The 22,296-nt window shown below is 35.6% G+C and overlaps 5 protein-coding genes across 11 annotated transcripts in view; 3 read left to right on the forward strand and 2 right to left on the reverse strand.

Annotated features, from left to right (window-relative positions):
* LOC111503050 (probable phosphorylase b kinase regulatory subunit beta) overlaps positions 1 to 9,761 on the forward strand; it is a 25,740-nt gene extending 15,979 nt beyond the window's left edge. For 2 of the 3 annotated variants that reach the window (XM_023157248.2, XM_023157250.2), the window contains 8 exons: positions 473 to 487; positions 4,275 to 4,809; positions 5,571 to 5,716; positions 5,768 to 6,043; positions 7,444 to 7,781; positions 8,587 to 8,779; positions 8,884 to 9,039; positions 9,534 to 9,761. In XM_023157248.2, coding sequence (XP_023013016.2) covers positions 473 to 487; positions 4,275 to 4,809; positions 5,571 to 5,716; positions 5,768 to 6,043; positions 7,444 to 7,781; positions 8,587 to 8,779; positions 8,884 to 9,039; positions 9,534 to 9,692 — 1,818 coding nt within the window. In that variant the 3' untranslated portion in view covers positions 9,693 to 9,761. The remainder of the gene's footprint in view (positions 1 to 472; positions 488 to 4,274; positions 4,810 to 5,570; positions 5,717 to 5,767; positions 6,044 to 7,443; positions 7,782 to 8,586; positions 8,780 to 8,883; positions 9,040 to 9,533) is intronic. The other variant, XM_023157249.2, reaches the window with a different exon arrangement.
* Positions 9,762 to 12,535: 2,774 nt separating this feature from the next.
* On the reverse strand, positions 12,536 to 14,145 carry LOC141482153 (EKC/KEOPS complex subunit Lage3-like). 2 transcript variants are annotated; one of them, XM_074174924.1, is made up of 2 exons: positions 13,326 to 13,846; positions 12,536 to 12,810 (listed from the first exon to the last, which is right to left on the reverse strand). In XM_074174924.1, exons 1-2 carry the CDS (start codon positions 13,529 to 13,531, stop codon positions 12,681 to 12,683), a joined length of 336 nt encoding a protein of 111 aa, XP_074031025.1. In that variant the 5' UTR covers positions 13,532 to 13,846; the 3' UTR covers positions 12,536 to 12,680. The 2 variants fall into 2 exon arrangements, 1 of the variants encoding a protein (XP_074031025.1); XR_012465374.1 differs by lacking the exon at positions 13,326 to 13,846 and adding an exon at positions 14,041 to 14,145 and having other exon boundaries at positions 12,671 to 12,810.
* An 855-nt stretch (positions 14,146 to 15,000) lies between these two features.
* LOC111503047 (TBP-associated factor 10) lies at positions 15,001 to 16,368 on the forward strand. Its single transcript, XM_023157246.2, has 3 exons — positions 15,001 to 15,268; positions 15,436 to 15,612; positions 16,177 to 16,368. The coding sequence occupies exons 1-3, from the start codon at positions 15,167 to 15,169 to the stop codon at positions 16,282 to 16,284; spliced, it is 387 nt and encodes a 128-aa protein (XP_023013014.1). The 5' UTR covers positions 15,001 to 15,166; the 3' UTR covers positions 16,285 to 16,368.
* An 89-nt stretch (positions 16,369 to 16,457) lies between these two features.
* Orc2 (Origin recognition complex subunit 2) lies at positions 16,458 to 18,176 on the reverse strand. Its single transcript, XM_074174921.1, has one exon. It carries the CDS (start codon positions 18,052 to 18,054, stop codon positions 16,534 to 16,536), a length of 1,521 nt encoding a protein of 506 aa, XP_074031022.1. The 5' UTR covers positions 18,055 to 18,176; the 3' UTR covers positions 16,458 to 16,533.
* A 232-nt stretch (positions 18,177 to 18,408) lies between these two features.
* Ppt2 (Palmitoyl-protein Thioesterase 2) lies at positions 18,409 to 21,750 on the forward strand. 4 transcript variants are annotated; one of them, XM_023157244.2, is made up of 6 exons: positions 18,409 to 18,536; positions 18,994 to 19,076; positions 19,130 to 19,271; positions 19,917 to 20,024; positions 20,078 to 20,351; positions 21,396 to 21,750. In XM_023157244.2, exons 2-6 carry the CDS (start codon positions 19,029 to 19,031, stop codon positions 21,592 to 21,594), a joined length of 771 nt encoding a protein of 256 aa, XP_023013012.2. In that variant the 5' UTR covers positions 18,409 to 18,536; positions 18,994 to 19,028; the 3' UTR covers positions 21,595 to 21,750. The 4 variants fall into 4 exon arrangements, with proteins under 4 accessions (XP_023013012.2, XP_074031024.1, XP_023013011.2 ...); XM_074174923.1 differs by having other exon boundaries at positions 18,435 to 18,453; XM_023157243.2 differs by lacking the exon at positions 18,409 to 18,536 and adding an exon at positions 18,674 to 18,692.
* The last annotated feature ends 546 nt before the right edge of the window (positions 21,751 to 22,296 follow it).

The following is a 22,296-nucleotide window of genomic DNA, read 5'->3' on the forward strand; positions in this document are numbered from 1 at the left end:
TATTAATTTCGAAAATTTTGATAGAAAGTGCTAGGAAGAAAAGGAGTGCATAAAATATCATGTATCAGTTGAATAAACTGGTCTAGAGTGAGAAATTAAATAACCTCATTTCAGAAGGAGTAAGTTGACATTTCATTTTCATTTCTTTTCTTCAATCATTATTGCATTGCAGATTTTCACGTGTAAATAATTCCAATTTTTTATTAGTGTGATTTGTACAAAAACTCATTTGATTACAGACAGTTGAATAATAAAATTCCTGAATCATAGCAAAAGTTACACAAAGTTGATAAAATTAGTACATTTTGGAATTTTTGGGTGATGAGTTTGACATTAATTTTGCTTTAAATAATCTTGATTAACTTTGCTATTCTACATTTTCTCAAATGATCACTTTTGGAATATCGCTAATTCTTTCACAGTGTGCTTAAGTTATTAATGACCATATTTTTTCATGCTTTCCAATGACCAGGCAAAACCAAATTTTGTAAGTAGTACAGTAGTTATTTAGTAGCTTGGCATGATTATTTGTGAATATGTATTTTGGAACAAGTAGGTACATATTGTTATTTTTCTTTAGAACATTTTGAAAGTTGGTTTATTTTCCAAATCAGAAGAATTGCACAACCAATAAATATGAACATTAGAGACGGAAGTCAGTGAAAGATACTTTTATGATCGATGATTTGCATGAAGGTGAGATGGTATTGTCTGTGTTGAACATTATGGGACATGTGAAACACCAAGAGTACTTATTATGTGATGTTTGGAAAACTCATCTCAATCTATTGCTCATTATATAGGGTCTTCCAACAAAGATTTCCGAACTTTGACAGTTGTTAACGGCCATCTTGTTGGTCTGTTTTGCCAAATCACCATGGACGAATATAACATTTAACAATACATGCAAATAATAAAATAATTTTATCAAAATGGGGGTTCTGTTCGGGCAACGTACCGCGCGCTTCACCCATTTTACGGTCGCCATACTCGTCCTACCGAGAGGACTATTCGCAATGTGGTGAATAAATTTCAGTCCACTGGCACTGGTTCAGTAAACCATCCACCAACACCCGTACAATGAAACATAGCCGTCTGTGAGAGTGTGCAGGAGAATCCAAGGCAATCGATTTCGCGTCGCTCACAAAAACTCGGCCTTCGCAGACCACAACTTGACGAATTTTGCTTTGTGACTTGGGCCTGCACCCGTACAAAATTCAACTGACCCACGAACTGAAGGTAAACGACCATAGACAACGACGTGTGTCAAATTTGGAACGATAACAATCCACATGAGATGCAACAGAGTTCAATGCATCCCGAAAAAGTCAGTGTTTGATGTGGATTTTGGGCTTGCGGCGTCATTGGTCCATATTTCTTTGAGAACGACGTTGGCCAGACCATCACTGTCAACGGCCAGCACTATAGGTCGATGATTACCAACTTCTTTTGGTCTGAATTGGATGATCTGGACACCAACGACATGTGGTTTCAACAGGACGGCGCTACAAACCACATAGCTCATGCCATATTGGATATTCTGCACAAGCGATTTTAGGGCATGGTCATCTCATGTGGAGTTGATGTGAACTGGCCACCGAGATCGTGCGATTTCACTCCGTTAGACTTTTTCTTATGGGGTTTTCTTAAGTCGCTGGTATATGCGAATGAGCCAAAAACCACAGCGGTCCTCAAGGTCAACATAAGCCATGCCCATTCAGCCTGATTTATGAAATAGAGCGATAAAGTAATGGAAAATTGCATGTTTCGGATGCGCTTCACCCAAAGAAGCCCTGGCGGACATTTAAATAATGGCATCAATAGGTGTTTCAAATACTTTCAAATATTGTAAAATTTTCAGGAAAAAAATTTCCTCAACTGCTACATATGTTGTGCTTAGTAAATTTAATTAACTGTCTGTTATGATGGCTTAGTTTTTTTCTGACACTGTTTCTGTTTGGGTAAAACCAACACACCCGCATCAGTATAAAGTAACTACCTTCATTCAGAGGCAGTTGAGAGTTTCATTATGAAACATTAGTTTTTATCAGGCCTTAAACCTTATGAAACAATCAGCTACCAACGATTCGACAGAAGATTCTGTTCTTTAAAAAAAAAACTATTGACTGTCTGTGAGAAGGGTACATTCTAATTTTATTTTTGCCTATATCTTCTCTATTCACAGACCTGTCCTTTCTATTGTACTTTTTTCTCTGATATTTCTAGAAATTTGGGTCATTTGGTTACGAAATATATTATTACTTTTTATATATTCAAGAAACACTTTATTGGTTTTGATCACAATGTTTCATCATCACGAGAAAAAGCTGTCGCACAATGACAATAACAAAATTTCACTACTTCATGAAAATGAGTGGCCCCACGTAGTTTACGATGTTGTAGATATCTTAGTTACTTTTGAGGTTATTTAAAAAAATGTGGATTTTGCATGAATATTTTTTTCCGTAGAGCATTTTTACCATTACTTTGTAAACCTCTAGCGAAAGCTACTTTCATTAATGTAAAATCATCTATCGGTGCATGATTTATCATCACTTGCATGATTGGTTGAAAAATTATCTTGTAATGACGATGAACGGAATGCACGTTCTGAAGACTATCTCATTCATTTGTTAAAAAAGCTGTCAGTCTACCAATTAATCACAACATCAATATATTATATAGTGTATAAAAGTTATTTTTCTGAGACTTCGGAAATTTATCTATGTGAAAACTATTATCCGGATTTTTTCGCCGTGGTCTGCAGGTTTTTATGTCTGACGTTTCGTTTACTACTGCTACTACCAGATATTACCAAAGGCGATGTAGTAATGGTCACAGTGCCCTAGTTGGTGCTGGAGTCGTTGTATCTGCATTAACTACGATGTTGGTATTTGACTTTGGTTTTATATTATTACTAGCGGGCGTATTAGTTTCTCTAAAGAGGTTACCTGACCTTGTTTATGTGCTGTAAAGACAGGTTAGGTTAGGTCCAAAGTGAGTGGGTCTATTCGACCCTCCACCACAACCCGCAAAGATTTATTGTGGCTCACACCTATTCACACTCGACCAAATAAATCCAGCTTCTTAACGAAGCCGATTAGTTTGTATGGTGAGTGGTCTTTAAGGTCAGATGATAAGAGTGCAGCTCTGCCCCAGCGGGGCAGGCACAAAGTGTATGCTCTGCTGTTTTATCGTTAATGAGGTAGTAGGATAGTCAAGGTACAAGATTTTCATCTTGATACCCGCGACAACCTTCACATATGAGGGTTTTTGCACGTCAGCTATACCTGACGATACCTTAGATTCAACTGTGTAGGGCTTTTTCGCCTCTGGTTTTGGTGAATCATCACCTGAGCGCAAACGTTTGCTAACCTCATGGGGTTTTTTTTCCTCCACCTGAGACAGATTCTGCGTACGTCGCTCAAGAATTTGGTGCAAGGCGGTTTCATAAGGTACCCCGCTTTTGAGGAGACGACTCGGTCGTTTCCTGTCTTCATCACTAAACCTTTTTTTTTTAGGTTCAGTTATTGAATCAGGAGTTTGAGAGTTGATAAGCTCTCGCTCCTGATCTAAATTTACAGGAAGGTCAGTTGGAGTCGTAAGCTCGACATCCAACTCCTCCGTAGGCTCAGTGTCAGAAATAATTTTTAAGTTTACTCTGTCCATTAAAGTCCCACGAGTAACTAGAGAAAGAAGGTCAAACACGGCAGAGCCCCGCATTACCGTGACAAGGCGATGCTACGACGAGAGGGCGCCTGGTATCTCAAAGGTTCCGTAGAGACAGCTGATAGGCTCAGTGTCATTCATCCTCTTGGCACGGATACCCACACCTTAGGATTAAACCATCGTTGGGATGCCATTCAGTTAGGGAATAACAGAACCATAAGTGATTCTGTCATTCCCGTATCAAGCGGGACTACGTGGAAGCGGGCATCCGATGGCCGGTTTGCTGTAAGGACAGGTAGCCAGTATTAGTTTCTAATAATTATTCCTGTGTTTTTCTTGGATAGTAATTACTATCCACATCGACTTTGATAAAGTATACCGCAGTAGTAGACGAAACAAAAGGCATACTCCTGCAGAATACGCAGGAAAAACCTGAAAAATAGCTTTCACACAGTTATCTCTTCCTATGAAAGTTTACTATCTTTGATCACGTCAAAAATCTTTGAAATTTGAAAAAACTTCAGATTTACGTTTTCTTAACAGATCAATGAGAAGTCCCTGCTAGCAATTCAACCCTTAATGAGATACAAAAAAATTATTGACAGGGTACAGCGACTGATCTGGTGGTCCAAATCGTACTCATAGCTGAGTCGATGCGACTTCAGGCGATGATGGCCACTTACGGAATACAAACTCAGACTCCGCACGAGGTAGAACCGGTTCAGATCTGGTCGTCCACGCAGCTAGTCAAGGTTTATGAAAATCTGGGAGTCAACCAAAAGCTGAATCTACATGGAAGGCCCGTAAGACCCGTTGGAAGCTTGGGCACCAGTAAAATATACAGGATAGCAGGCTCTACGGTTCTGTGCTATCCAATTATATTTGAAGTATCGGATTTCTATCTCTACAGAGATATGGCACTCTTGATTGATGACATCAAAACGGAGCTACAGTTCGTTGGAAGATACTGGAGATTGTCTGGAAGACCCACTGTATGTCTGCTTATTAGGGAGGAGCATATGAGAGATCCTCAATTCAAGAAAATGTTAGATTTGCTTGCGATGCTGAAGAAGGGATACTGTGATAGTGTTAAAGTTAGGATAGGGAGGCTGCAGAATCTTATTTCAAGTTCTTGTGTTGGTGAGTTGTACTTTTATCATTGGTGATAGTTTTTTGTATTGATTTTATGATTTAATGATATTTTAGTTTCAACTCTTGCTAATAGTATGTATCAAAAATGTGGACTACCTAAAATTATGTGAGACTTTCTGATGAAGCATTGCAAAAAGTATTCTGACTGAAGGTTGGATCGCTCCGTGAATTGGATCCACCACGGCTGTGCAACAGCACACGATTAATCATTCAAAAATTAATGAATGTGCTAATTCATTTTAAAATTGTGCAATTTCCAATTAGATTGGCATTTGCCATGACTATTAATAAGTCTCATGGCCAAACAATGTCCGTTTGTGGCTTGGATTTGAGCACACCATGTTTTTCACATGAGCAATTATACGTAGCGTGCTCTCCAGTGGGCAAACCATTCAGTTTGTGTTAGCTTAACACGGACTAATGACAAAATATTGTACACACCGGCATCAAGAGATTAATATTATTTGTAAGTGTTGTTGCTCTGATAGAAATAATTTATGTGGCAAAAAACGTTTGCCGGGTCAGCTAGTAATAGTAAATATAAATGATTTTTAAAGTTATTGATGCAAATCAATTCAAAACTTCTCTTAATCATAGAAACCTCGCACCAAGTTGGAGACTGAAACTTTTCTTTTTACCAATATCATAAGGAGTTTTGATTATCAATATAAGTGGACTGTATTTCCTAATTCTTCACGTACCGTAGAAGTGGAGCTTTTCTGAAAATGAAGTATTATTCTATTTTCCAGAACATTTGGATTTTATGCATATTGTGGATAACCCTACCGATGACTACCAACATTTCAAGCAGTTGGAACACGATTATATAGGCTACCAAAGTTTGACAGACATTCCTAGGATGATGGATTACAACGACGAACTGAAGGATTATAGTGTAGGTACTTCAAATGGAATGTTGAATAGGTCATTAATCTTAATATTTCAGTCATTTAAGTTCAAGTCAACATACGAAATTGTAGAAGGTATCAGCGCAATCGAAAGCTTATTTGCAAGGTGTCAACTGTTCGGAATTCTGCTGAAAAGAGAGGGTCCTCAATTCCGGGTACTGAACCGTGCGGTGGAGGAACATCTTCAAAGTTTGTATCATCAAGCAGGGTGCTTGAGACATTGGGCGGCCGTTAGATACACCAGTAGCTTGTTGAATCATAACGTAGATTCTATAAGTCCTTTTATAACAGCCGTTTTAGTGCATGGAAAGCAGGTTAGTAAGGAGAAGCATACCTTGCAAAATTAGTTGACTGAATTTGAGTATATAAATACCAATAATAATGGATTTATGCATAATGTATGAGAATTATTTTGATCATTTTAATGCACTAAAGGTTTGTTTTTCTTCGATCCCGCATAATTTGACAAAAGAAGGTACTGTCAGTGAGATATAATTTGTTTTACTTGTAGTAGAAGTTTAAGTGAACCTAAGTAGGTTCACATGAGAGGCAAGAGGTAAGGTGTTTTTCACTTGAACTTGGGCATGTCATATGCACATTTTATCCTTATCCCCTCTCACGTGAACCTATGTAGGTTCGTATGAGAGGCAAGGGTTAAGGTGTTATTCACTTGGATTTGGCCATGTCGTATGCATATCTTACTCCTTTCCCCCTCATGTCAACCTACGTAGGTTCACATGAGAGGCAAGGGGTAAGGTGTTTTTCTTTCTTGAACTTGGGTATGTCATATGCACATCTTATCCCTATCCCCTCTCATGTGAACCTACGTAGGTTCTTATGAGAGGCAAGGGTTAAGGTGTTATTCACTTGGATTTGGCCATGTTATATACGCATCTTACTCCTTTCCCCCTCATGTGAACCTACGAAGGTTCACATGAGAGGCAAGGGGTAAGGTGTTTTTCACTTGAACTTGGGTATGTCATATGCACATCTTACCCCTTTCCCCTCATGTGAACCTACGTAGGTTCACATGAGAGGCAAGGGGTAAAATGTTTTTCATTATAACTTGGGCATGTCATATGCACATCTTATCCCTATCCCTTCTCATGTGAACCTACGTAGGTTCGTATGAGAGGCAAGGGTTAAGGTGTTATTCACTTGGATTTGGCCATGTCATATGCACATCTTACTCCTTTCCCCTCGTGAACCTACGTAGGTTCGTATGAGAGGCAAGGGGTAAGGTGTTTTTTCACTTGAACTTGGGTATGCCATATGCACATCTTACCCCTTTCCCCTCATGTGAACCTACGTAGGTTCACATGAGAGGCAAGGGGTAAAATGTTTTTCATTATAACTTGGGCATGTCATATGCACATCTTATCCCTATCCCTTCTCATGTGAACCTACGTAGGTTCGTATGAGAGGCAAGGGTTAAGGTGTTATTCACTTGGATTTGGCCATGTCATATGCACATCTTACTCCTTTCCCCTCGTGAACCTACGTAGGTTCGTATGAGAGGCAAGGGGTAAGGTGTTTTTCACTTGAACTTGGGTATGCCATATGCACATCTTACCCCTTTCCCCTCATGTGAACCTACGTAGATTCACATGAGAGGCAAGGGGTAAGATGTTTTTCATTTTAACTTGGGCATGTCATATGCACCTCTTACCACTAGATATTCCTATAATAGACAATGACTTTTTATTATTTTTAGCTCACAGTGGGTGTCGTGGGGCAGAAAGAAACTGTTTTCGATAAACCTTTGACGCCAGCGGAAATACAGTCAGTGGTGTACAATACAATACAGCCCTATGATGTCATACAGGCAGTTTTGCAACAAGAAATAATTTTATATTGTGGACGCTTGATATCCACGAACCCGGAATTGTTTAGAGGTATTCTGAAAATTCGAGTGGGATGGGTCTTGGAAGCCATCAAATTATACTTGAATATATTTGGTGACCAGAAGAAACTTGAAGACCACAGTCCTTATGAAGTCAGACAGCTTCTATACAGGGTTTTATCCATCGATGAATGGTGTAGTGAAGAAAAGTAAGTGTTATAACAAAGGTAATCCGAAGGGAGAAAATAATTTGTTGATAGTGTTTTAATTTCACAAGTGAAAATGAAGTTTAGTGGACATAGTTTTCATTTTTGTGTATTGAGTTTACTGCTTTTTGAATTATTATGCCTCGGACACTTCACATTGACATCAGTAAAGAAATATATACGATTTACCTTGAATAAAAATAGAGATTGTCCAAATTGCTTCACCCGTATTCTTTTAATATAGAATAAAAGTAATAAATTTAGTGGTAACAATAGTAACCCTAGTAAAAATACTGTAACCGTGACACGTGTTTCGTTACACAATAGCTTTCACAATTATTAAAGATACTAGACATTTTTTCAGATTTTTAAAAATTTTTCAACATAGTCAACTTTTAACTCTTCACATTTCTCCCATCTCTATTAAGAGATGGGAGCATCGCTCAAATAGTACTCGGCATTTTTCTCTGCAAAAATCTCTGTCCTCCGAGCGCAATTTTTAGATGAGGGAACAAAAAAAAGTCGCTTGGGACTAGATCTGGTGAGTAAGGCGGATGGTCAAGCAGTTCAAACCGTAATTCGTGGATACTCGCTGTGGCAACCACTGAGGTGTGAGACAGTGTGTTGTCTTGGTGAGACAGGATATTCTTTTTCTGCAAATGTGGCCGTTTTCCGCAAGTTCTGCCTTTAACTTGTCAAGTAATGATGTGTAGTATGCTCCTTGTTTGTTGTACATTATCTCTATATGCCCTAAAATAGTTTTTCAAAACTAAAATATGAATATTTCAAATGTGTTTTCTACATACAGATTGACCCCTCATCAAAAGAGACAACTGGAGGGTTGTTTATGCAGGGTTCCATCTTCTTTCTATAATCAAGTTTGGGACATAATGACTCGAACTCCACAGGGTATAAGAGTAGCAGAGAATGTTATTCCACAACATCCAATCCTCTCCAATATGACACGATCTGAGCTAACATTTTCTCTTTTGGTTGAAGAGGTAAGGTTGAATGCTTGTTTTCTCAGATGTATGGTGGATTTCAACGTTTTTTAGTAAACTCTACAATTTTTGCATGTTTTATTTCTGTTTGGTAAAATTTTCAGATGCTAAATCATGTTCAACGACCAGAACATCGGCAGTTGCTAGTCGAACTACTGACAATAGTGTCAGTAATACTGGGAAGAAATCCTGAGTTGACGTTCAACAAGGAATTGGATTTGGAACAACTCATCAAAGATGCCGCTCACATGTATGCAATGGTAATGGGATTTTATCAACTACTTTAGACCCAAATAATTATTTGTGAAGTTCCTGATTACAAATTTCGTTTGGCCATTCTCTATATAACAACTTTATTTGTATATTTAACCATAAACAATTATATGGGGTACAACATCTTTTCAATTTGAATCACTGTCTTTGAGTATTCTTGAGATTTATTGACAAAATGCTCAGAGCAGTTCCTGACAACTTTGTTATAGCACATCCCTCTCGTTCCTTCTTTCCTTCGATAAAATTGAAAAAGTGTTTAGAGTAGTTTTTTTACATTTCAAAATTATATGTTTTTGACCGTCCACCTCCAATTTTCTCTGCAAACTAAAGGAATTTTGGTATAAAAATTTTTACTAGGTACAACTAATCCTTTTTAATGTTTGTTGTCAGTTCACAGACTATGCAATGTTTTCGTTTCTCCTTTCAAATAATGATCAATATTTTTAAATTTGAAGCCATACATTCTGACAAATATTTTCAGGATAACGACCAAAAGGAGGAAAATGTCTGCGATCTTCTAGAAGTACCTCAATCGAGTTCAACTGGATATTTAGCCAGAGCAGTAGTCAACACAGTCCTTAAAGGAGGTCAAATCACCCAAAACATTGAACATGAGCCAGAGTCCTGTAGAATTTCATAAAAAGTTGTTTTCTTCCTGTATATATTATTGTGAAAACACCATGTTAATGTAATAAATTATTGAAACCTATTTATTTTTCTACCTTGAAACCAATATTTAAATCCCTACGTGAAGGCACAGTCTTACTAAGAACTGCTGGAAAATTAGTTGTTTTATTAAAACATTCAAGTTGCCTAGACGACTTTAAAATGTTAACTGATAATCATGGTAAAAAAAAGCATAAATACCGTTACATGCCGCAAATTTTACACTTATCTTGGGGAGTCATAAACTCAATTGAGAGACTGTATACGAGGACTATTCAAAAAATAAGTCATATTTTGATTTTTCTCAAAAAATATTTATTCATCAATTTCTATTTTGTTCCTTTCAAAGTAGTTCCTTCAGATATAATAAACTTGTGTCAGCATTTTTACAATCGTCGAAGCTTTTTGCTTGCTTTTTTTGGTCTTGGCTCTTCCATTGGTACGATTAGTTAGGTTAGGTCCAAAGTAAGTGGGTCTATTCGACTATCCACCGCAATCCGCAAGGGTTTATTGTGGCTCACACCTATTCACACTCGATCAAATAAACCCACATTTTTGACGAAGCCGATTAGTTTGTATGGTAAGTGGTCTTTCAGGTCAGATGGTAAGACTACGGCTCTGCCGAACTCTAAAAACCTGATTCGGTCCCCAGCGGGGCAGGCACATAGTATATACTCTGCTGTTTCATCGTTAATGAAGTAGTCGGATAATCAAGGTGCAAGATTGCCACCTTGATACCCGCGACAACCTTCCCACATGAGGCTTTTTGCACGTCAGCTACACCTGACGATGCCTTAGATTCAACCGTGCAGGGCTTTTTCGCCTCTTGTTTTGGTGAATCATCACTTGAGCGCAAACGTTTGCTAACCTGCTCATGGGGAATTTGTTCCTCCAGCTGGGGCAGATTCTTCGTACACCGCTCAAGAATTTGGTGCAAAGCGGTTTCATAAGGTACCCCGCTCTTGAGGCGACGACTCAGTCGTTTCCTGGCTGCACCACCAAACCTTTTTTTTTAGGTTCAGTTATTGGATCAGGAGTTGGAAAGTTGAGAAGCTCTCGGTCTCAATCTAAATTTACAGCCTGGCCACGGGACACTCGCCGATGCGAATAATCGCGTGGTGCGAACGGCGAAGCGTTTAGCGACTGAAACAAACGCATAGCAATGTACTTAAGAAGGCACACGCAACGGCGACCGGCGAAATGTACCAAACGAACCGCGTGGGCGACTTGCGGCGCGACGAGCGAGTAAAACAAATACATGAATCAGTACGGCGCGAGCCACGAAGTCGAGCGGAAGTCGTGGCGAATAGTGCAGTGATCAAACGAGTTTAGTTGTTTTCGCCGCGAAAAATTAACACCGAGACTTTTATTGCTGAATAAAAGACTGATTAAAAAGTTAGAAATTCATATTATCCATTCTATTGTAAATTACAAGTTAGAGGTTAGGGTTAAGCCATCGTTGGGACGCCATTCAGTTAGGGAATAAGAACCACAAGTGATTGTCATTCCCGTATCCAGCGGGGCTACGTGGAAGCAGGCATCCGATTTGCACAGCCCCCACATCCCAAGCCAATGCACTCGCCAAAAACAGCATGCATAGTGGTTCAGGCAGTGAAAAATGAACAAGGACAGCCAACCCGCCTGGTACGGTTGGACTTTGGTTTTGATGTTATAATCATATATAGTATATACGCAGTCTATTCGAATGGCATAAAAACTGAATAGTTACCGAACGTCGGCAGTTTTTTGTATGGCATGGTATAATTGTTTGTCTTATCATTTTCATGTGGGAGGTTTTATATGGTAATAACTAGTAAAGTTTTCAGACCCGGTACATTAATCTTTTTTTTTAGCTGTTCGGATTTTCTTCATATAGACATACCTATCTATGATGGCATTATTTGCAATATCTGAGCGATGCTCATGCGACGGTTTTTTTTTTGTAAAAATTCAGCAATTTTGGAACGAACTTCGCTGCAGAAAGCTTCATGTTCAAAATTTTCGAAAAAAATGTGTAGCCAGCAGATATGCCGAGATCCTCAGCAACTTTTCTAATAGTGATTCGACGATTCTCCATAACAACATTCTTAACATTTCCATTTTCTCGACCTTCTGTGGAAAGCCTGTACACAGAAAATACTGAGAGATAGATGTGACGACTCTTTTATTTGAGGTTATGTATTCAAATGCATGAAAGTTTCCCGATTTGTTTGAAACATTTTCGTAAATCTATAAGAATCCAGATTTTATAAGGTCTCATATTTTTCAGTGTGCGCGCGCATTGTTAAATTTAATTTTTATATGTATTGGAATGGAAACATTTGTATTACGGTCGGTAAACAGGAGTAACTGTTAAAATAATTTCAACATATAACATTCAAATGATGGAGAATAAATAAAACAATCAATTATGGAAATATTGTTTATTGTAACATTTATTTTTCATCAATATGAACAGTGACACGACTTCAGGCGTAACCCTATTTTAGATATAAACTATCTGAAACATACCACATCTTCAAATCTTGTACAGGGGGAATATATTCATTAATTGAAGTTCTGCTGATATTTTCATAATATGATTTAGAACAGTTATCTTTATTCTTACAAACACAATTTGTACTATTGGACTGATTATGAGTCAAAATATCTGAATTATGTCTTAGCTTTTTGCCAAAATGATCCGTAATGGTTCTCAAATCATCGACATTGGGAGTCATGTATAAACCGAAACCTGGGTATATGACGAAGGCAAAAATAGTTAGTACCGTTAAAAAATATACAGGAACGGCTACAGCCCAGTACCTTTGAGGTAAAAAAGTAATTCCAATGGACACAAACCATTCTTCAGGTATCACAGCCCAAATAACGTAAATGATGAAAAATATTCTGAAACTGAGGTACATCACAAAACCGTAGACGGCTCTACTGGGAGTAGGAGCCGGAGTGTGTTCAGGCATGTTTAATAATGGCTGTAACTCTCACTAACTGGTGGTCCTAGAAGCTCTATACATCCAGACACAAGGTCCAGTTTTTCAAAAAAACCATTTACAGCAACTCTCAACTGCCTCGCAAATCTTGCACTGAACTGACTGAAAAGTAGAATTTGTTTCAACATACAGTTTTTCAACATGAAAATTAATTTCAGTAAAATAGTACAAAGGGTTGCTTGGAGTGAAAATAATAGCAGACAAAAAGTGTTGTACTTTCTGATCCATCGGGACCATAAGAGAGTTTTTGTCGTAAATTTTGTATCTGATAAAATATATTTGTAAGGTCAATAGAATATAAATTAATATGATATGATTTTTCAAAATTAAACAATATCGTGATTGGATAAACTATTGAAAAAAGTATGCAAATGAATCTTTTCACATCATTATTTTATTAACAACCTTTGTAGATGCTAGCCCAGAATAATATTCAATGTTGACTCAGCATAATAATTGTGCTAGAAGGCTGATAATAGCTGGAGCAAACGCTGAAGAAAAAAAATTATTATTCACTAACCTGAATTACGGAAGTAAATTTAACAGACTTCATAACAGAATTTAGAAACAGTAATAGTTTGACTGAATTTGTGAAAAATGTAATTTTTAATACTTACGCTATCAAAATATTTTTTTTTGTACTGAGAACTTTGATAACTTCACTTCTTTTTGGTTCCTTATCGACTACTAAAACATCATATGCTATCTGGGCAATTTTGTCATTTGTGAAAGGTACTTCGATTTCACTATGTACCGATAAGGAAAACATTTTATTGAGGTAGTTATTCAGCATTATTATGCTCCTATGCAAATAGTGCTTCATCGTCTTTGATAATTATGGTATAATAATAAGAACACTGTGCCAAGAAAGACATTTTGAGTTATTTTTCAAAGGAGATGAAAGCTGTTGAGATTGACTTATTTTTAGGGTATATAGGTTAGCAGGTAAAGTGGCAGGAATGCTATTATTGATATATCATTATTGTTTTATTGTCCCATTTCAAAACAATGATTTTGTGAAAATTTCAACTGTAATTAGTACATTTATCCTGAATTTGTATTCAAATTACATACATAAATTATAAAAATATAGTTATTTCCATTCAGGCAAATTGAATTATTCAACTCATTCATTAACTTTTAAACAGAAACAGGATCATTTTAAGATGTTCTTTTAAAAAATAAACAAAATATTGAGGTTATGTTATGCACTTGACATATTTTTATGAACAAAAGGATACATCTTCAATAAATTAGGCTCCATGTTACAAATTTAACACTTCAAAAAGAATATTTGGCAGTTGTACGTGAATAAAGATGTGATGTACATACCATACCGCACATCAACAAATTACAAATTACAACTTGCAATCCACAAAACACATAAACAAAAATGGGAAATAATAGTTTTGTATTCTGTGATATTGTGGTTGTCAATCGAACCGTGACATAAAGAAAACTTCTGATAGATTGCTTCAAATAGTAAAGTCCAACATTTCGAATTACCAATAGATGAAACCATCGGATCTATCGGTGAATTCACTTGTTAATTTAAGAACTCGACTTGATATTTTCAATTTGAAATAATCAGAATTCTTCAATTTTTGGGGAATCTTATAGTGGTTTGGAAAATTCATGGATAATAAAAAATATTGAAAAATTTTGGACAATTCTGGATTCACTGTCATTCGTCAATTTCATAGATCTGTAGATGCGTGAATGCAACGTGAATCAAGATTATTTTGCTTGATCCTTGTGGCTTGGAGTAATTTTTCTTCTCACATTTTAGTTCTTTTTCAGAAACTGTCCTAGTCTATGAGTCCATAGCAAGATACATACAATATCCTTGGTGTGATTAGTGGGACCTTCTTCATTCGAAAAATATTTCGTGGGAAACTGTTGATTAACAAATAATGAAGAGATCCACTAAATTTCGGCATTTTATTCACAGAGGTGCTGAGTACAACTCAAATGAGGCAACTTGTCGATGTAAAATAGGCACTTCAATTTTTAATGCTGTCAACATTTTAGAATTAATTGATACTAGCTGAGAGATTTTTTTTCCATGACGATTCATGAATTAAAAATCTGAACAAGATACTAGCGACATATTTCGATAACTGCATCATCTATGAATTTCAAATTGTGTTGGGGAATTTGATTGTGACATTGAGGAATGTACTGATTATCTATTGGCAAAGTTGAGTTCACAGGGTCACTTAAATGTAACCACACGTGGTTTTACAAATTACCAACTGGTCGGATAGCCCTGATTGTAGATGCTAACAATGGAAAAGAAGAAGAATTATTCACAATTCTGTGATATATTTTGCAATATTTTTATTGTGCAAATTTAATGTGTATAAATTTAGGACTTGAAACTTAAAAGAGCACATCATTTCTGACCTGTGATTGTGTTGACTTTGTGGGCTCAAACATATCCCCCGTTTTATGCGAGATGAATCATAATCAGGATGAAAAAATGATCGAGGATCAAAACATAACCCTTGGTCAACCACTGAGTGATTTCCTGCTGCAACTAGAAGATTATACACCAACGGTGGGTAACTATATTAAATGTTGAAACCCAGACTGGTAAATTTTCAAAAGTCCCAATAATTAATTACGAAATATCTGAATGAATCTTAAAACTTTCTCTTACAAGGACCTACTGGAGGATGTTGGCACCAAAATTGTATATATTTATATAATAATTTAATTTTTCAGATTCCCGATGCTGTGACTTCATATTATTTGAGGAGCTCAGGTTTAGAACCGAAAGATCCTAGATTGGTTCGTTTGATTTCAATTGCTGCTCAGAAATTTATATCAGACATAGCCAATGATGCATTACAACATTGCAAAATGAGATCAACAAATTCTTCAAGTCACACAGGTTCAAAGGTATGTTGTTTCATATTCAATAGATCTTTATATTTCATAGCCAATTTGCAAAAAGTACATTTTTATTGTCAATCTAAACCAGTGGTACCTACATTTGACTAATTCAGGTACCACTTTAATGGTAGATTTTTACTGCAAAGTTTACAAAACCAAATAACAGCTTCCTATAGCATTTTCATCGATAGCAATGTCATGAATTGGTCTGTCTAAAAAATTTCTGATGACTCACGATTGAATGTTAGGAATAACTGTTTAATCTTGTGTTTTATCACATATTTTATTGATGACATGTATATTCTTTTGTTGTCCCAACTCTATAGCAATCACTGAAAGCAGAAACGTTTACTGCCGATGAAGTTATTTTATGAAAATCTAGGCTTATTGTAATCACAAACCTCATCTTTAGGTGAACTGAAGTCTTTGGAAGTTTTAAAACAGTCAACTTCGTTTTGCCATAAAACACATATTCTCCAGGGGATTCGAACTGGTATTCTGTCTTGAAAAGTAGCACCTACTCTCCCTCCTATTGTGAATATTCTAATATTACTCGATTTTTTTTTTCAGAACAAACAGGGAACTAAGGATAGAAGATACTGCTTGACAATGGAAGACTTGACCCCAGCCTTGGCAGAGTTTGGTATTACTATTAAGAAACCTCATTATTATGTTTAAGTAAATATTTAAGATGTAATGTTCATTTTTAATACTTGCATACTTCAACATCATCTTTCAGTAATATATTCCCTTTTTGGTTTATATTCCTTTTTCTTCAAAGATATCTATCTATGATGAAGTGGTATAAGTTTCATTTTTTGAATAAGGAAGAATGTAGTAAAAAACAGCCCTCAAAGATATGAGGTATTTATATACAGTTTATAAAAAATAGCAAATTATCTTATAAATCTAGGACCATGAACTGAATCAACATATCTCATCTAGAAACTTTTGTAACAAGTCATTCTGCAAAGGAATTAATAAATATTCAGTACCATCAACGGATCTTCTTGATTTAACCATTTTATGATCTATGAATTCCGTTAGTTGAGCCCTCAAAGCTAAATCCGAACTCACTATGAAGGATTCTCTGCAGGCCATATACAAGTCTTTGAATGCGAATCCTTGGTAGTATTGATTTTTAGAATTTTCCAGCTGATATTTAACAATTAATGTATATATATTCTTCGAATTCACAGTTAGGGATAAAAATACATTCTTTAGAGATGACAATGCCAAAGTTCCACTCTGTTGGACCATCATAGACCGTTCAAAAGAAGTCTCTTCACGATAGGGCGAAAAAGATGTAACATCCCACCAAATGTAATTAAATTTACTTAGTTTCCTATGATCCCAAATTAACGGTGCATTGATATGGTCTATTGATGCTATCAAATGAATATTGTTAGTCGAAGCCAAATTTGCTAAAATATTCTGTGCCTTTCCATTTCTTAGAGTTTCCCCTTCTATATTATGAATTATCAAATATAAATGAATTGATGGATGTCTCTTCAGTTCTTTTATCACTAAATCGCAAGCCTCCACAGGATTAGCAGGACTTTCACCTAATTTCAACAAGTCAGTGATAATATTGTCCAAAATGCTTTTGATAGTAAGTGTAGGAAAAAATCCATTCACCACAACAACTGGCATTTGGTTCAGGTAAGTCAACTGAAATTTTCTCAAAATATTTTTCTTCGAACCTAAACCATAAAGGAGAATATTGAAATTTTCATTCAAGAGAAACAACCATTTCTTAAAGTAGTTCTCATTGTTCTGGGACAGTTTCTGCAGAGCCTCTTCATGTTTTCCAGATAAATTTATATTTTGTAAAAGAGTCTGCAGTTCATATTGGGGTAATCTGGGAGTTTTCAACTTGTCTAAAGTGTTGTTGGAAGTTTTAACTTTACTACCACTGCAGTTTTCGAAGTACTCATCAGTTTTGATTGTGTATTCACCGGCACTTTTGACTCTAGAAGACTTCAATTTAACATCTTTGAATTCGTTAATAATCTTATGCACTTTTCTATCATCCACATCAGATTCTGAGTCACTACTGATTTTCTCATCGCTTTCTTCACTGGTCTCATCTGAAGAAACTTCATATTCGCTGCCAGAATCTTCCTGGATAATTCTAGCAATTCTACTCTTAGCTTTCTGCCTCTGAGTTTTTGGGGTACATGCCTCTGCGACTTTGAGAGCTAGTCCATCTCTTATTTTCCTAGTTTGAAATTTGAAAATATCTTTTCCCTGGATAATTTCGTTTTCGTGAATAACTTTTGGCTTTTCAATATCGGAATTGCAATCTTCAGAATCTGATTCACTACTGGAGTACTTTTCATAATCCAATTTACTCCTCTGGTTCAGAAATTGTGATTCTAGAGCTTTCAAACTGGGTTTTAGAGAACGCGTGGTTTTTCGAAGTGGTGGAGCATTACCAGAAGCCATTCTATTATTTCAAAATTGATTACAACAATTCAACCCTCCAAACAAATCATATAAATGATTTAAATTTGAATTGAGGTTAGAGGTTATTTTCAACGGATTCATAATAAATAAAAAAGTACGTTCCAAATATAACCGCTTCCAACCGCTACTAACTAGAATTTTTGACAGCGATTACCGAAATAATATATTATTGTTGTTTAACTTTGAAACAAGACGATTGTATCATTTTTCAAGTATGTCAATAGTTAAATCATTTTCAAAAATGATACAAGAAGTCTTAAACGTGATCATACATTTTTCAAATAATGACCTTCAAATCCTGATGAGACCGAGGAAGATGACTGACGATAGATTTCTTTACATTTCTTTCTGTTACCATCCATATTCAATAAAACAAAGGTATGGGTGATGGTAAAAAATGAGATGTGGGATGAGTAATTTTTTGAGCTTTTAGTTCAAGTATAGTGTTTTGTTCTCTGAAGGTGAATTTTCATATTGGTGTAGTGTGCATGGTGTATAAGTGCATGTTTTCATCCATGATATTTTTCAAATGGGGAAAAAAAGTTTTGGTTCCGTTAGCATACACAAAATTAAATTCGAATCGTGTGGCAAAAAACCTCAGGACTCGTCTAATATGAGTTATGTCATGAATGATTACAAAATGATTATTCACAACCTCTACAATATGAAAAAAAAAGAGAAGATGATGAATTTGGTTTATGCTTGTGAAATAATGAGCAATATGATTAATTTATTCAATTATAAATAAACAACAATGAACATAAGTATGATTTAAATAGTGCAAAGTCATTTAGTTTCACGGTGCCAGATGTGTTCAGCTAATAAACTTCTTCCTTACTGTATAACTCTATCTAAAAATGACGAAAATTTCAGTTGTATATTTTTTCTTATTAATAGTTATATGTTTCTCCTGCACAGTTGCTTACAAGCCCGTAGTTCTTCTCCATGGAATAATGACTGGAGCTGAAAGTATGGAGCTCATAAAAACGCGAATAGAGGAGGTACTTCTACGTCTGGATCTCAGCTGAGTTGATTGAATGTTTTCCATTTTCAGAAACACCCTGGCACAATTGTTTACAATATTGAAAGGTTCGGAGGATGGTCTAGTCTAGATAACATGTGGTATCAAGCTAATCAGATTGGGCAAAATTTATTGAATATCACAGAAAAACATCCTGAAGGCGTTCACTTACTAGGTGAGGTATATGAAATAAGGTGAACATAAAAAAAAAATGTGTCAGGTTTATGTTGCTATATAATTTTACATTGGATCTCATCTTCATAGGAGTAGTGAGCACAGATCTAATTTGACCATCTCTACAATTTCGCTTACATGCTTAAGTATCCTTTTTTTTTATATCAGTGACATCAACTACCATAGTTATTAGCCTCTTGTTCTGTCATTTTAATACTTCTCCGAACCACCTAAGAAGCATCACGACTATTCATAATTCCATCAACAATTCAACATAGCACAATAAATTCACTTTCAAGTATATTAATTTTCACGAGTAAGATATCAGTCAATTGGTAACTGAATCCAGGATCTTTACATTGTGAATCGGGCACAAGTAAGCAAGGTTAGGGATGAATATAAACATTCTTTCCACTAGAGAGTTGTCTTCAAGACCCGTCACCTTTATTAAGTTTCATGATAGATCATTTGTTCCAAACAAATTTTTCGCTAGTTATATTATCCCACTATTATTGTTGATGCAATTATTGAAGAATTGAGTAGCATGGGCAAACTTGTGAAAAAAAAAAAAAAAATCTTGTTATATGTTTTAGAGGAAAACTCGAATTTCATTATTCCATTCATAATGCAAATATTCTTTTTCTAGGTTACTCTCAGGGGGCTCTTTTAGCAAGAACCATTCTTCAGGCGAACCCAGATCACAAAGTACTTAGGTTTATATCACTCAGCGGTCCACAAGCTGGACAATATGGAAGTAAGCATTTGATACATCTTCACGAGGTTTATGCTATAGCGTTACTTTTTTAGCACAATTTCTTCATTTATTTTTCCCTGGCTTAGCGTTGGAAACAGCTTTTGAATTATTTTATTCCAGAATTGGACAGCATACTTCAGTAGGTAATTATTGGAATGACCCATATCATAGGCAATTATACATAAGCTATTCCCAGTATTTGCCATTTGTGAATAATGAAATAAAGTCGAATCGAAGTGAAGAATTCAAGCAAGCTCTCACTAAGTTGAAACTGATGGTACTTATTGGTGGACCTGATGATGGCGTAATTACGCCATGGCAATCTAGGTAATAACTAGAATAAAATTATCCATGTCAATTCCTTTGTTCATTCCATTTATTGATTCATTCATTTATATATTTATGTATATGGAAAAGTTCCTGACGAATTGAAAATTATTATAATGACACCTGTAGAAGACAAAAAAAGATTTAGGGATTCCACTAATAAATATTTCAACACCCTCAAAAAACGATATCATCCTCGGGCGTCACAATACTGTTTTTGCAAATCCTGTGTCGTGCTTTTATAGTAATTTGAATCATTATAATTGATTTGAATATTGCTACCTGACAAATTTCTACATGATACATTCATTGCCTAAAATATTTACCTATCTAGGAAAAACTCATAAGACTGGCAAATAATGAACCAAGCTGTCATTTCACCTACTTTTTAGATCTGTCTCAATTACTAATTTCCTCGTTGCAGACTACATTTAATAAAGGGGAACAATTCAAATCTATTTGATCATTGAACAATGAATTGGTTTCTAGGCATTCCAAAAGGTAATTCCATTCAAAAAACTACTATGATCTTTTATTCTTTTGGAAAAAGTTCTTCCGGTTTGTCCGATATAAAATTTTGGGTAAGATCCGCAAGTCAATTTGAATACTCTGTTGGTCTACTGCGCCATAACGGAAGCAAATACCATAAAAAAAGAGAAGAAGAAGAAGAACTTTCACATTTCCGATCTATCCCACACTGGAGTTTTATTTTTATTGTTTTTAATGAGTTCATTCAAATTGTTAATTGTTCTGTACTCTTTCATTCTTTTGGAAAATTTTTTCCGGTTTATCCGATATAAAATTTTGGGCAAGATCCACAAGTCAACTCGTATAATCTAGTGGTCTACTGCGCCGTAAGGGAAGCAAAAACTATAAAAAAAGTGAAGAATAAGAACTTTTATACTTCCGATATATCCGAGACTGGAGTTTTATTTATATTGTTTCTAATGAATTTATTCAAATTATTATTTGTTCTGTGCTGTTTATTATTTGAATAATTTTTTTTGAGACCTAGGAGTACATTCAGCATGCTCACTTTTTCAGTCAGTTTGGATACTATAATGAAAATGGAACAGTGGTTAATTTGGTAGATCGAACCATATACACGGAAGATACCATCGGACTGAAAACTCTACAAGACAAGAAGAAATTGAAAATAGTTACAGTACCTGGTGTCAACCATTTTATGTGGCATATTAATGTTTCTATTTGTGATAACTATATTTTACCATATTTGGATTGATTTATATAGTTGAAAGCCTAGTTGAACAAAAAAACAATGGTGTCAAGTGTTGACCATTCACTGTAGCATATCAATGTTTCTGTTTGTGATAATATATTTTAGATATATGGAGTGACATATAAAGGATATTCACGTCAAGAAGTGAATGCCCTCATTTTTGTTAATTTTGTATATCCAACATAAACTAGTAAAATTTCAGACGTTGCCGAATCGAAAAAACTCGAAAACTGTCAGTCTTTATTTTCTTTTCAGAACTAATCATTTCTTTTGATGCGACTTGCGTATATTCAATATGCCTAAAGCATTGTCGAAACAGTCTCAACAAAGTTGTATTTCAACTAAGTAAATTAATAGTAAGGTTAATAGCAATAAAACAAATCAACAGTACAAAAAAATTTGAAAGTTCCAAATAGTGCACATGTTGGCAACGCCGTAACTTGTCATCTTGTGACGTCATTTTCTTAACGTGTATATCCTATAAATTTTTGTGTGTTTTGATCTGTCAAATTCATTGTGTTCATATTCATTTCAGTTTCAACTGAAACACACTTGTGTAATGTTTTTTTTTCGTTGTTCAACCAGCGCGGCGTTGGTAGCGTAACCAGAATTAGTTGTACCAAAGAAAGTCCAAATACAATGTTGATAATTTTAACAAGTATTTTAAGTTTCCTCACTGATCCTTTCCAATGATTTTGTGAATTG

Source organism: Leptinotarsa decemlineata, unplaced genomic scaffold (assembly GCF_025532065.1).
Source record: "Leptinotarsa decemlineata unplaced genomic scaffold, Ldec_3_MD MMD2_tig00000882_RagTag_RagTag, whole genome shotgun sequence".
NCBI classification, from domain to species: domain Eukaryota; kingdom Metazoa; phylum Arthropoda; class Insecta; order Coleoptera; family Chrysomelidae; genus Leptinotarsa; species Leptinotarsa decemlineata.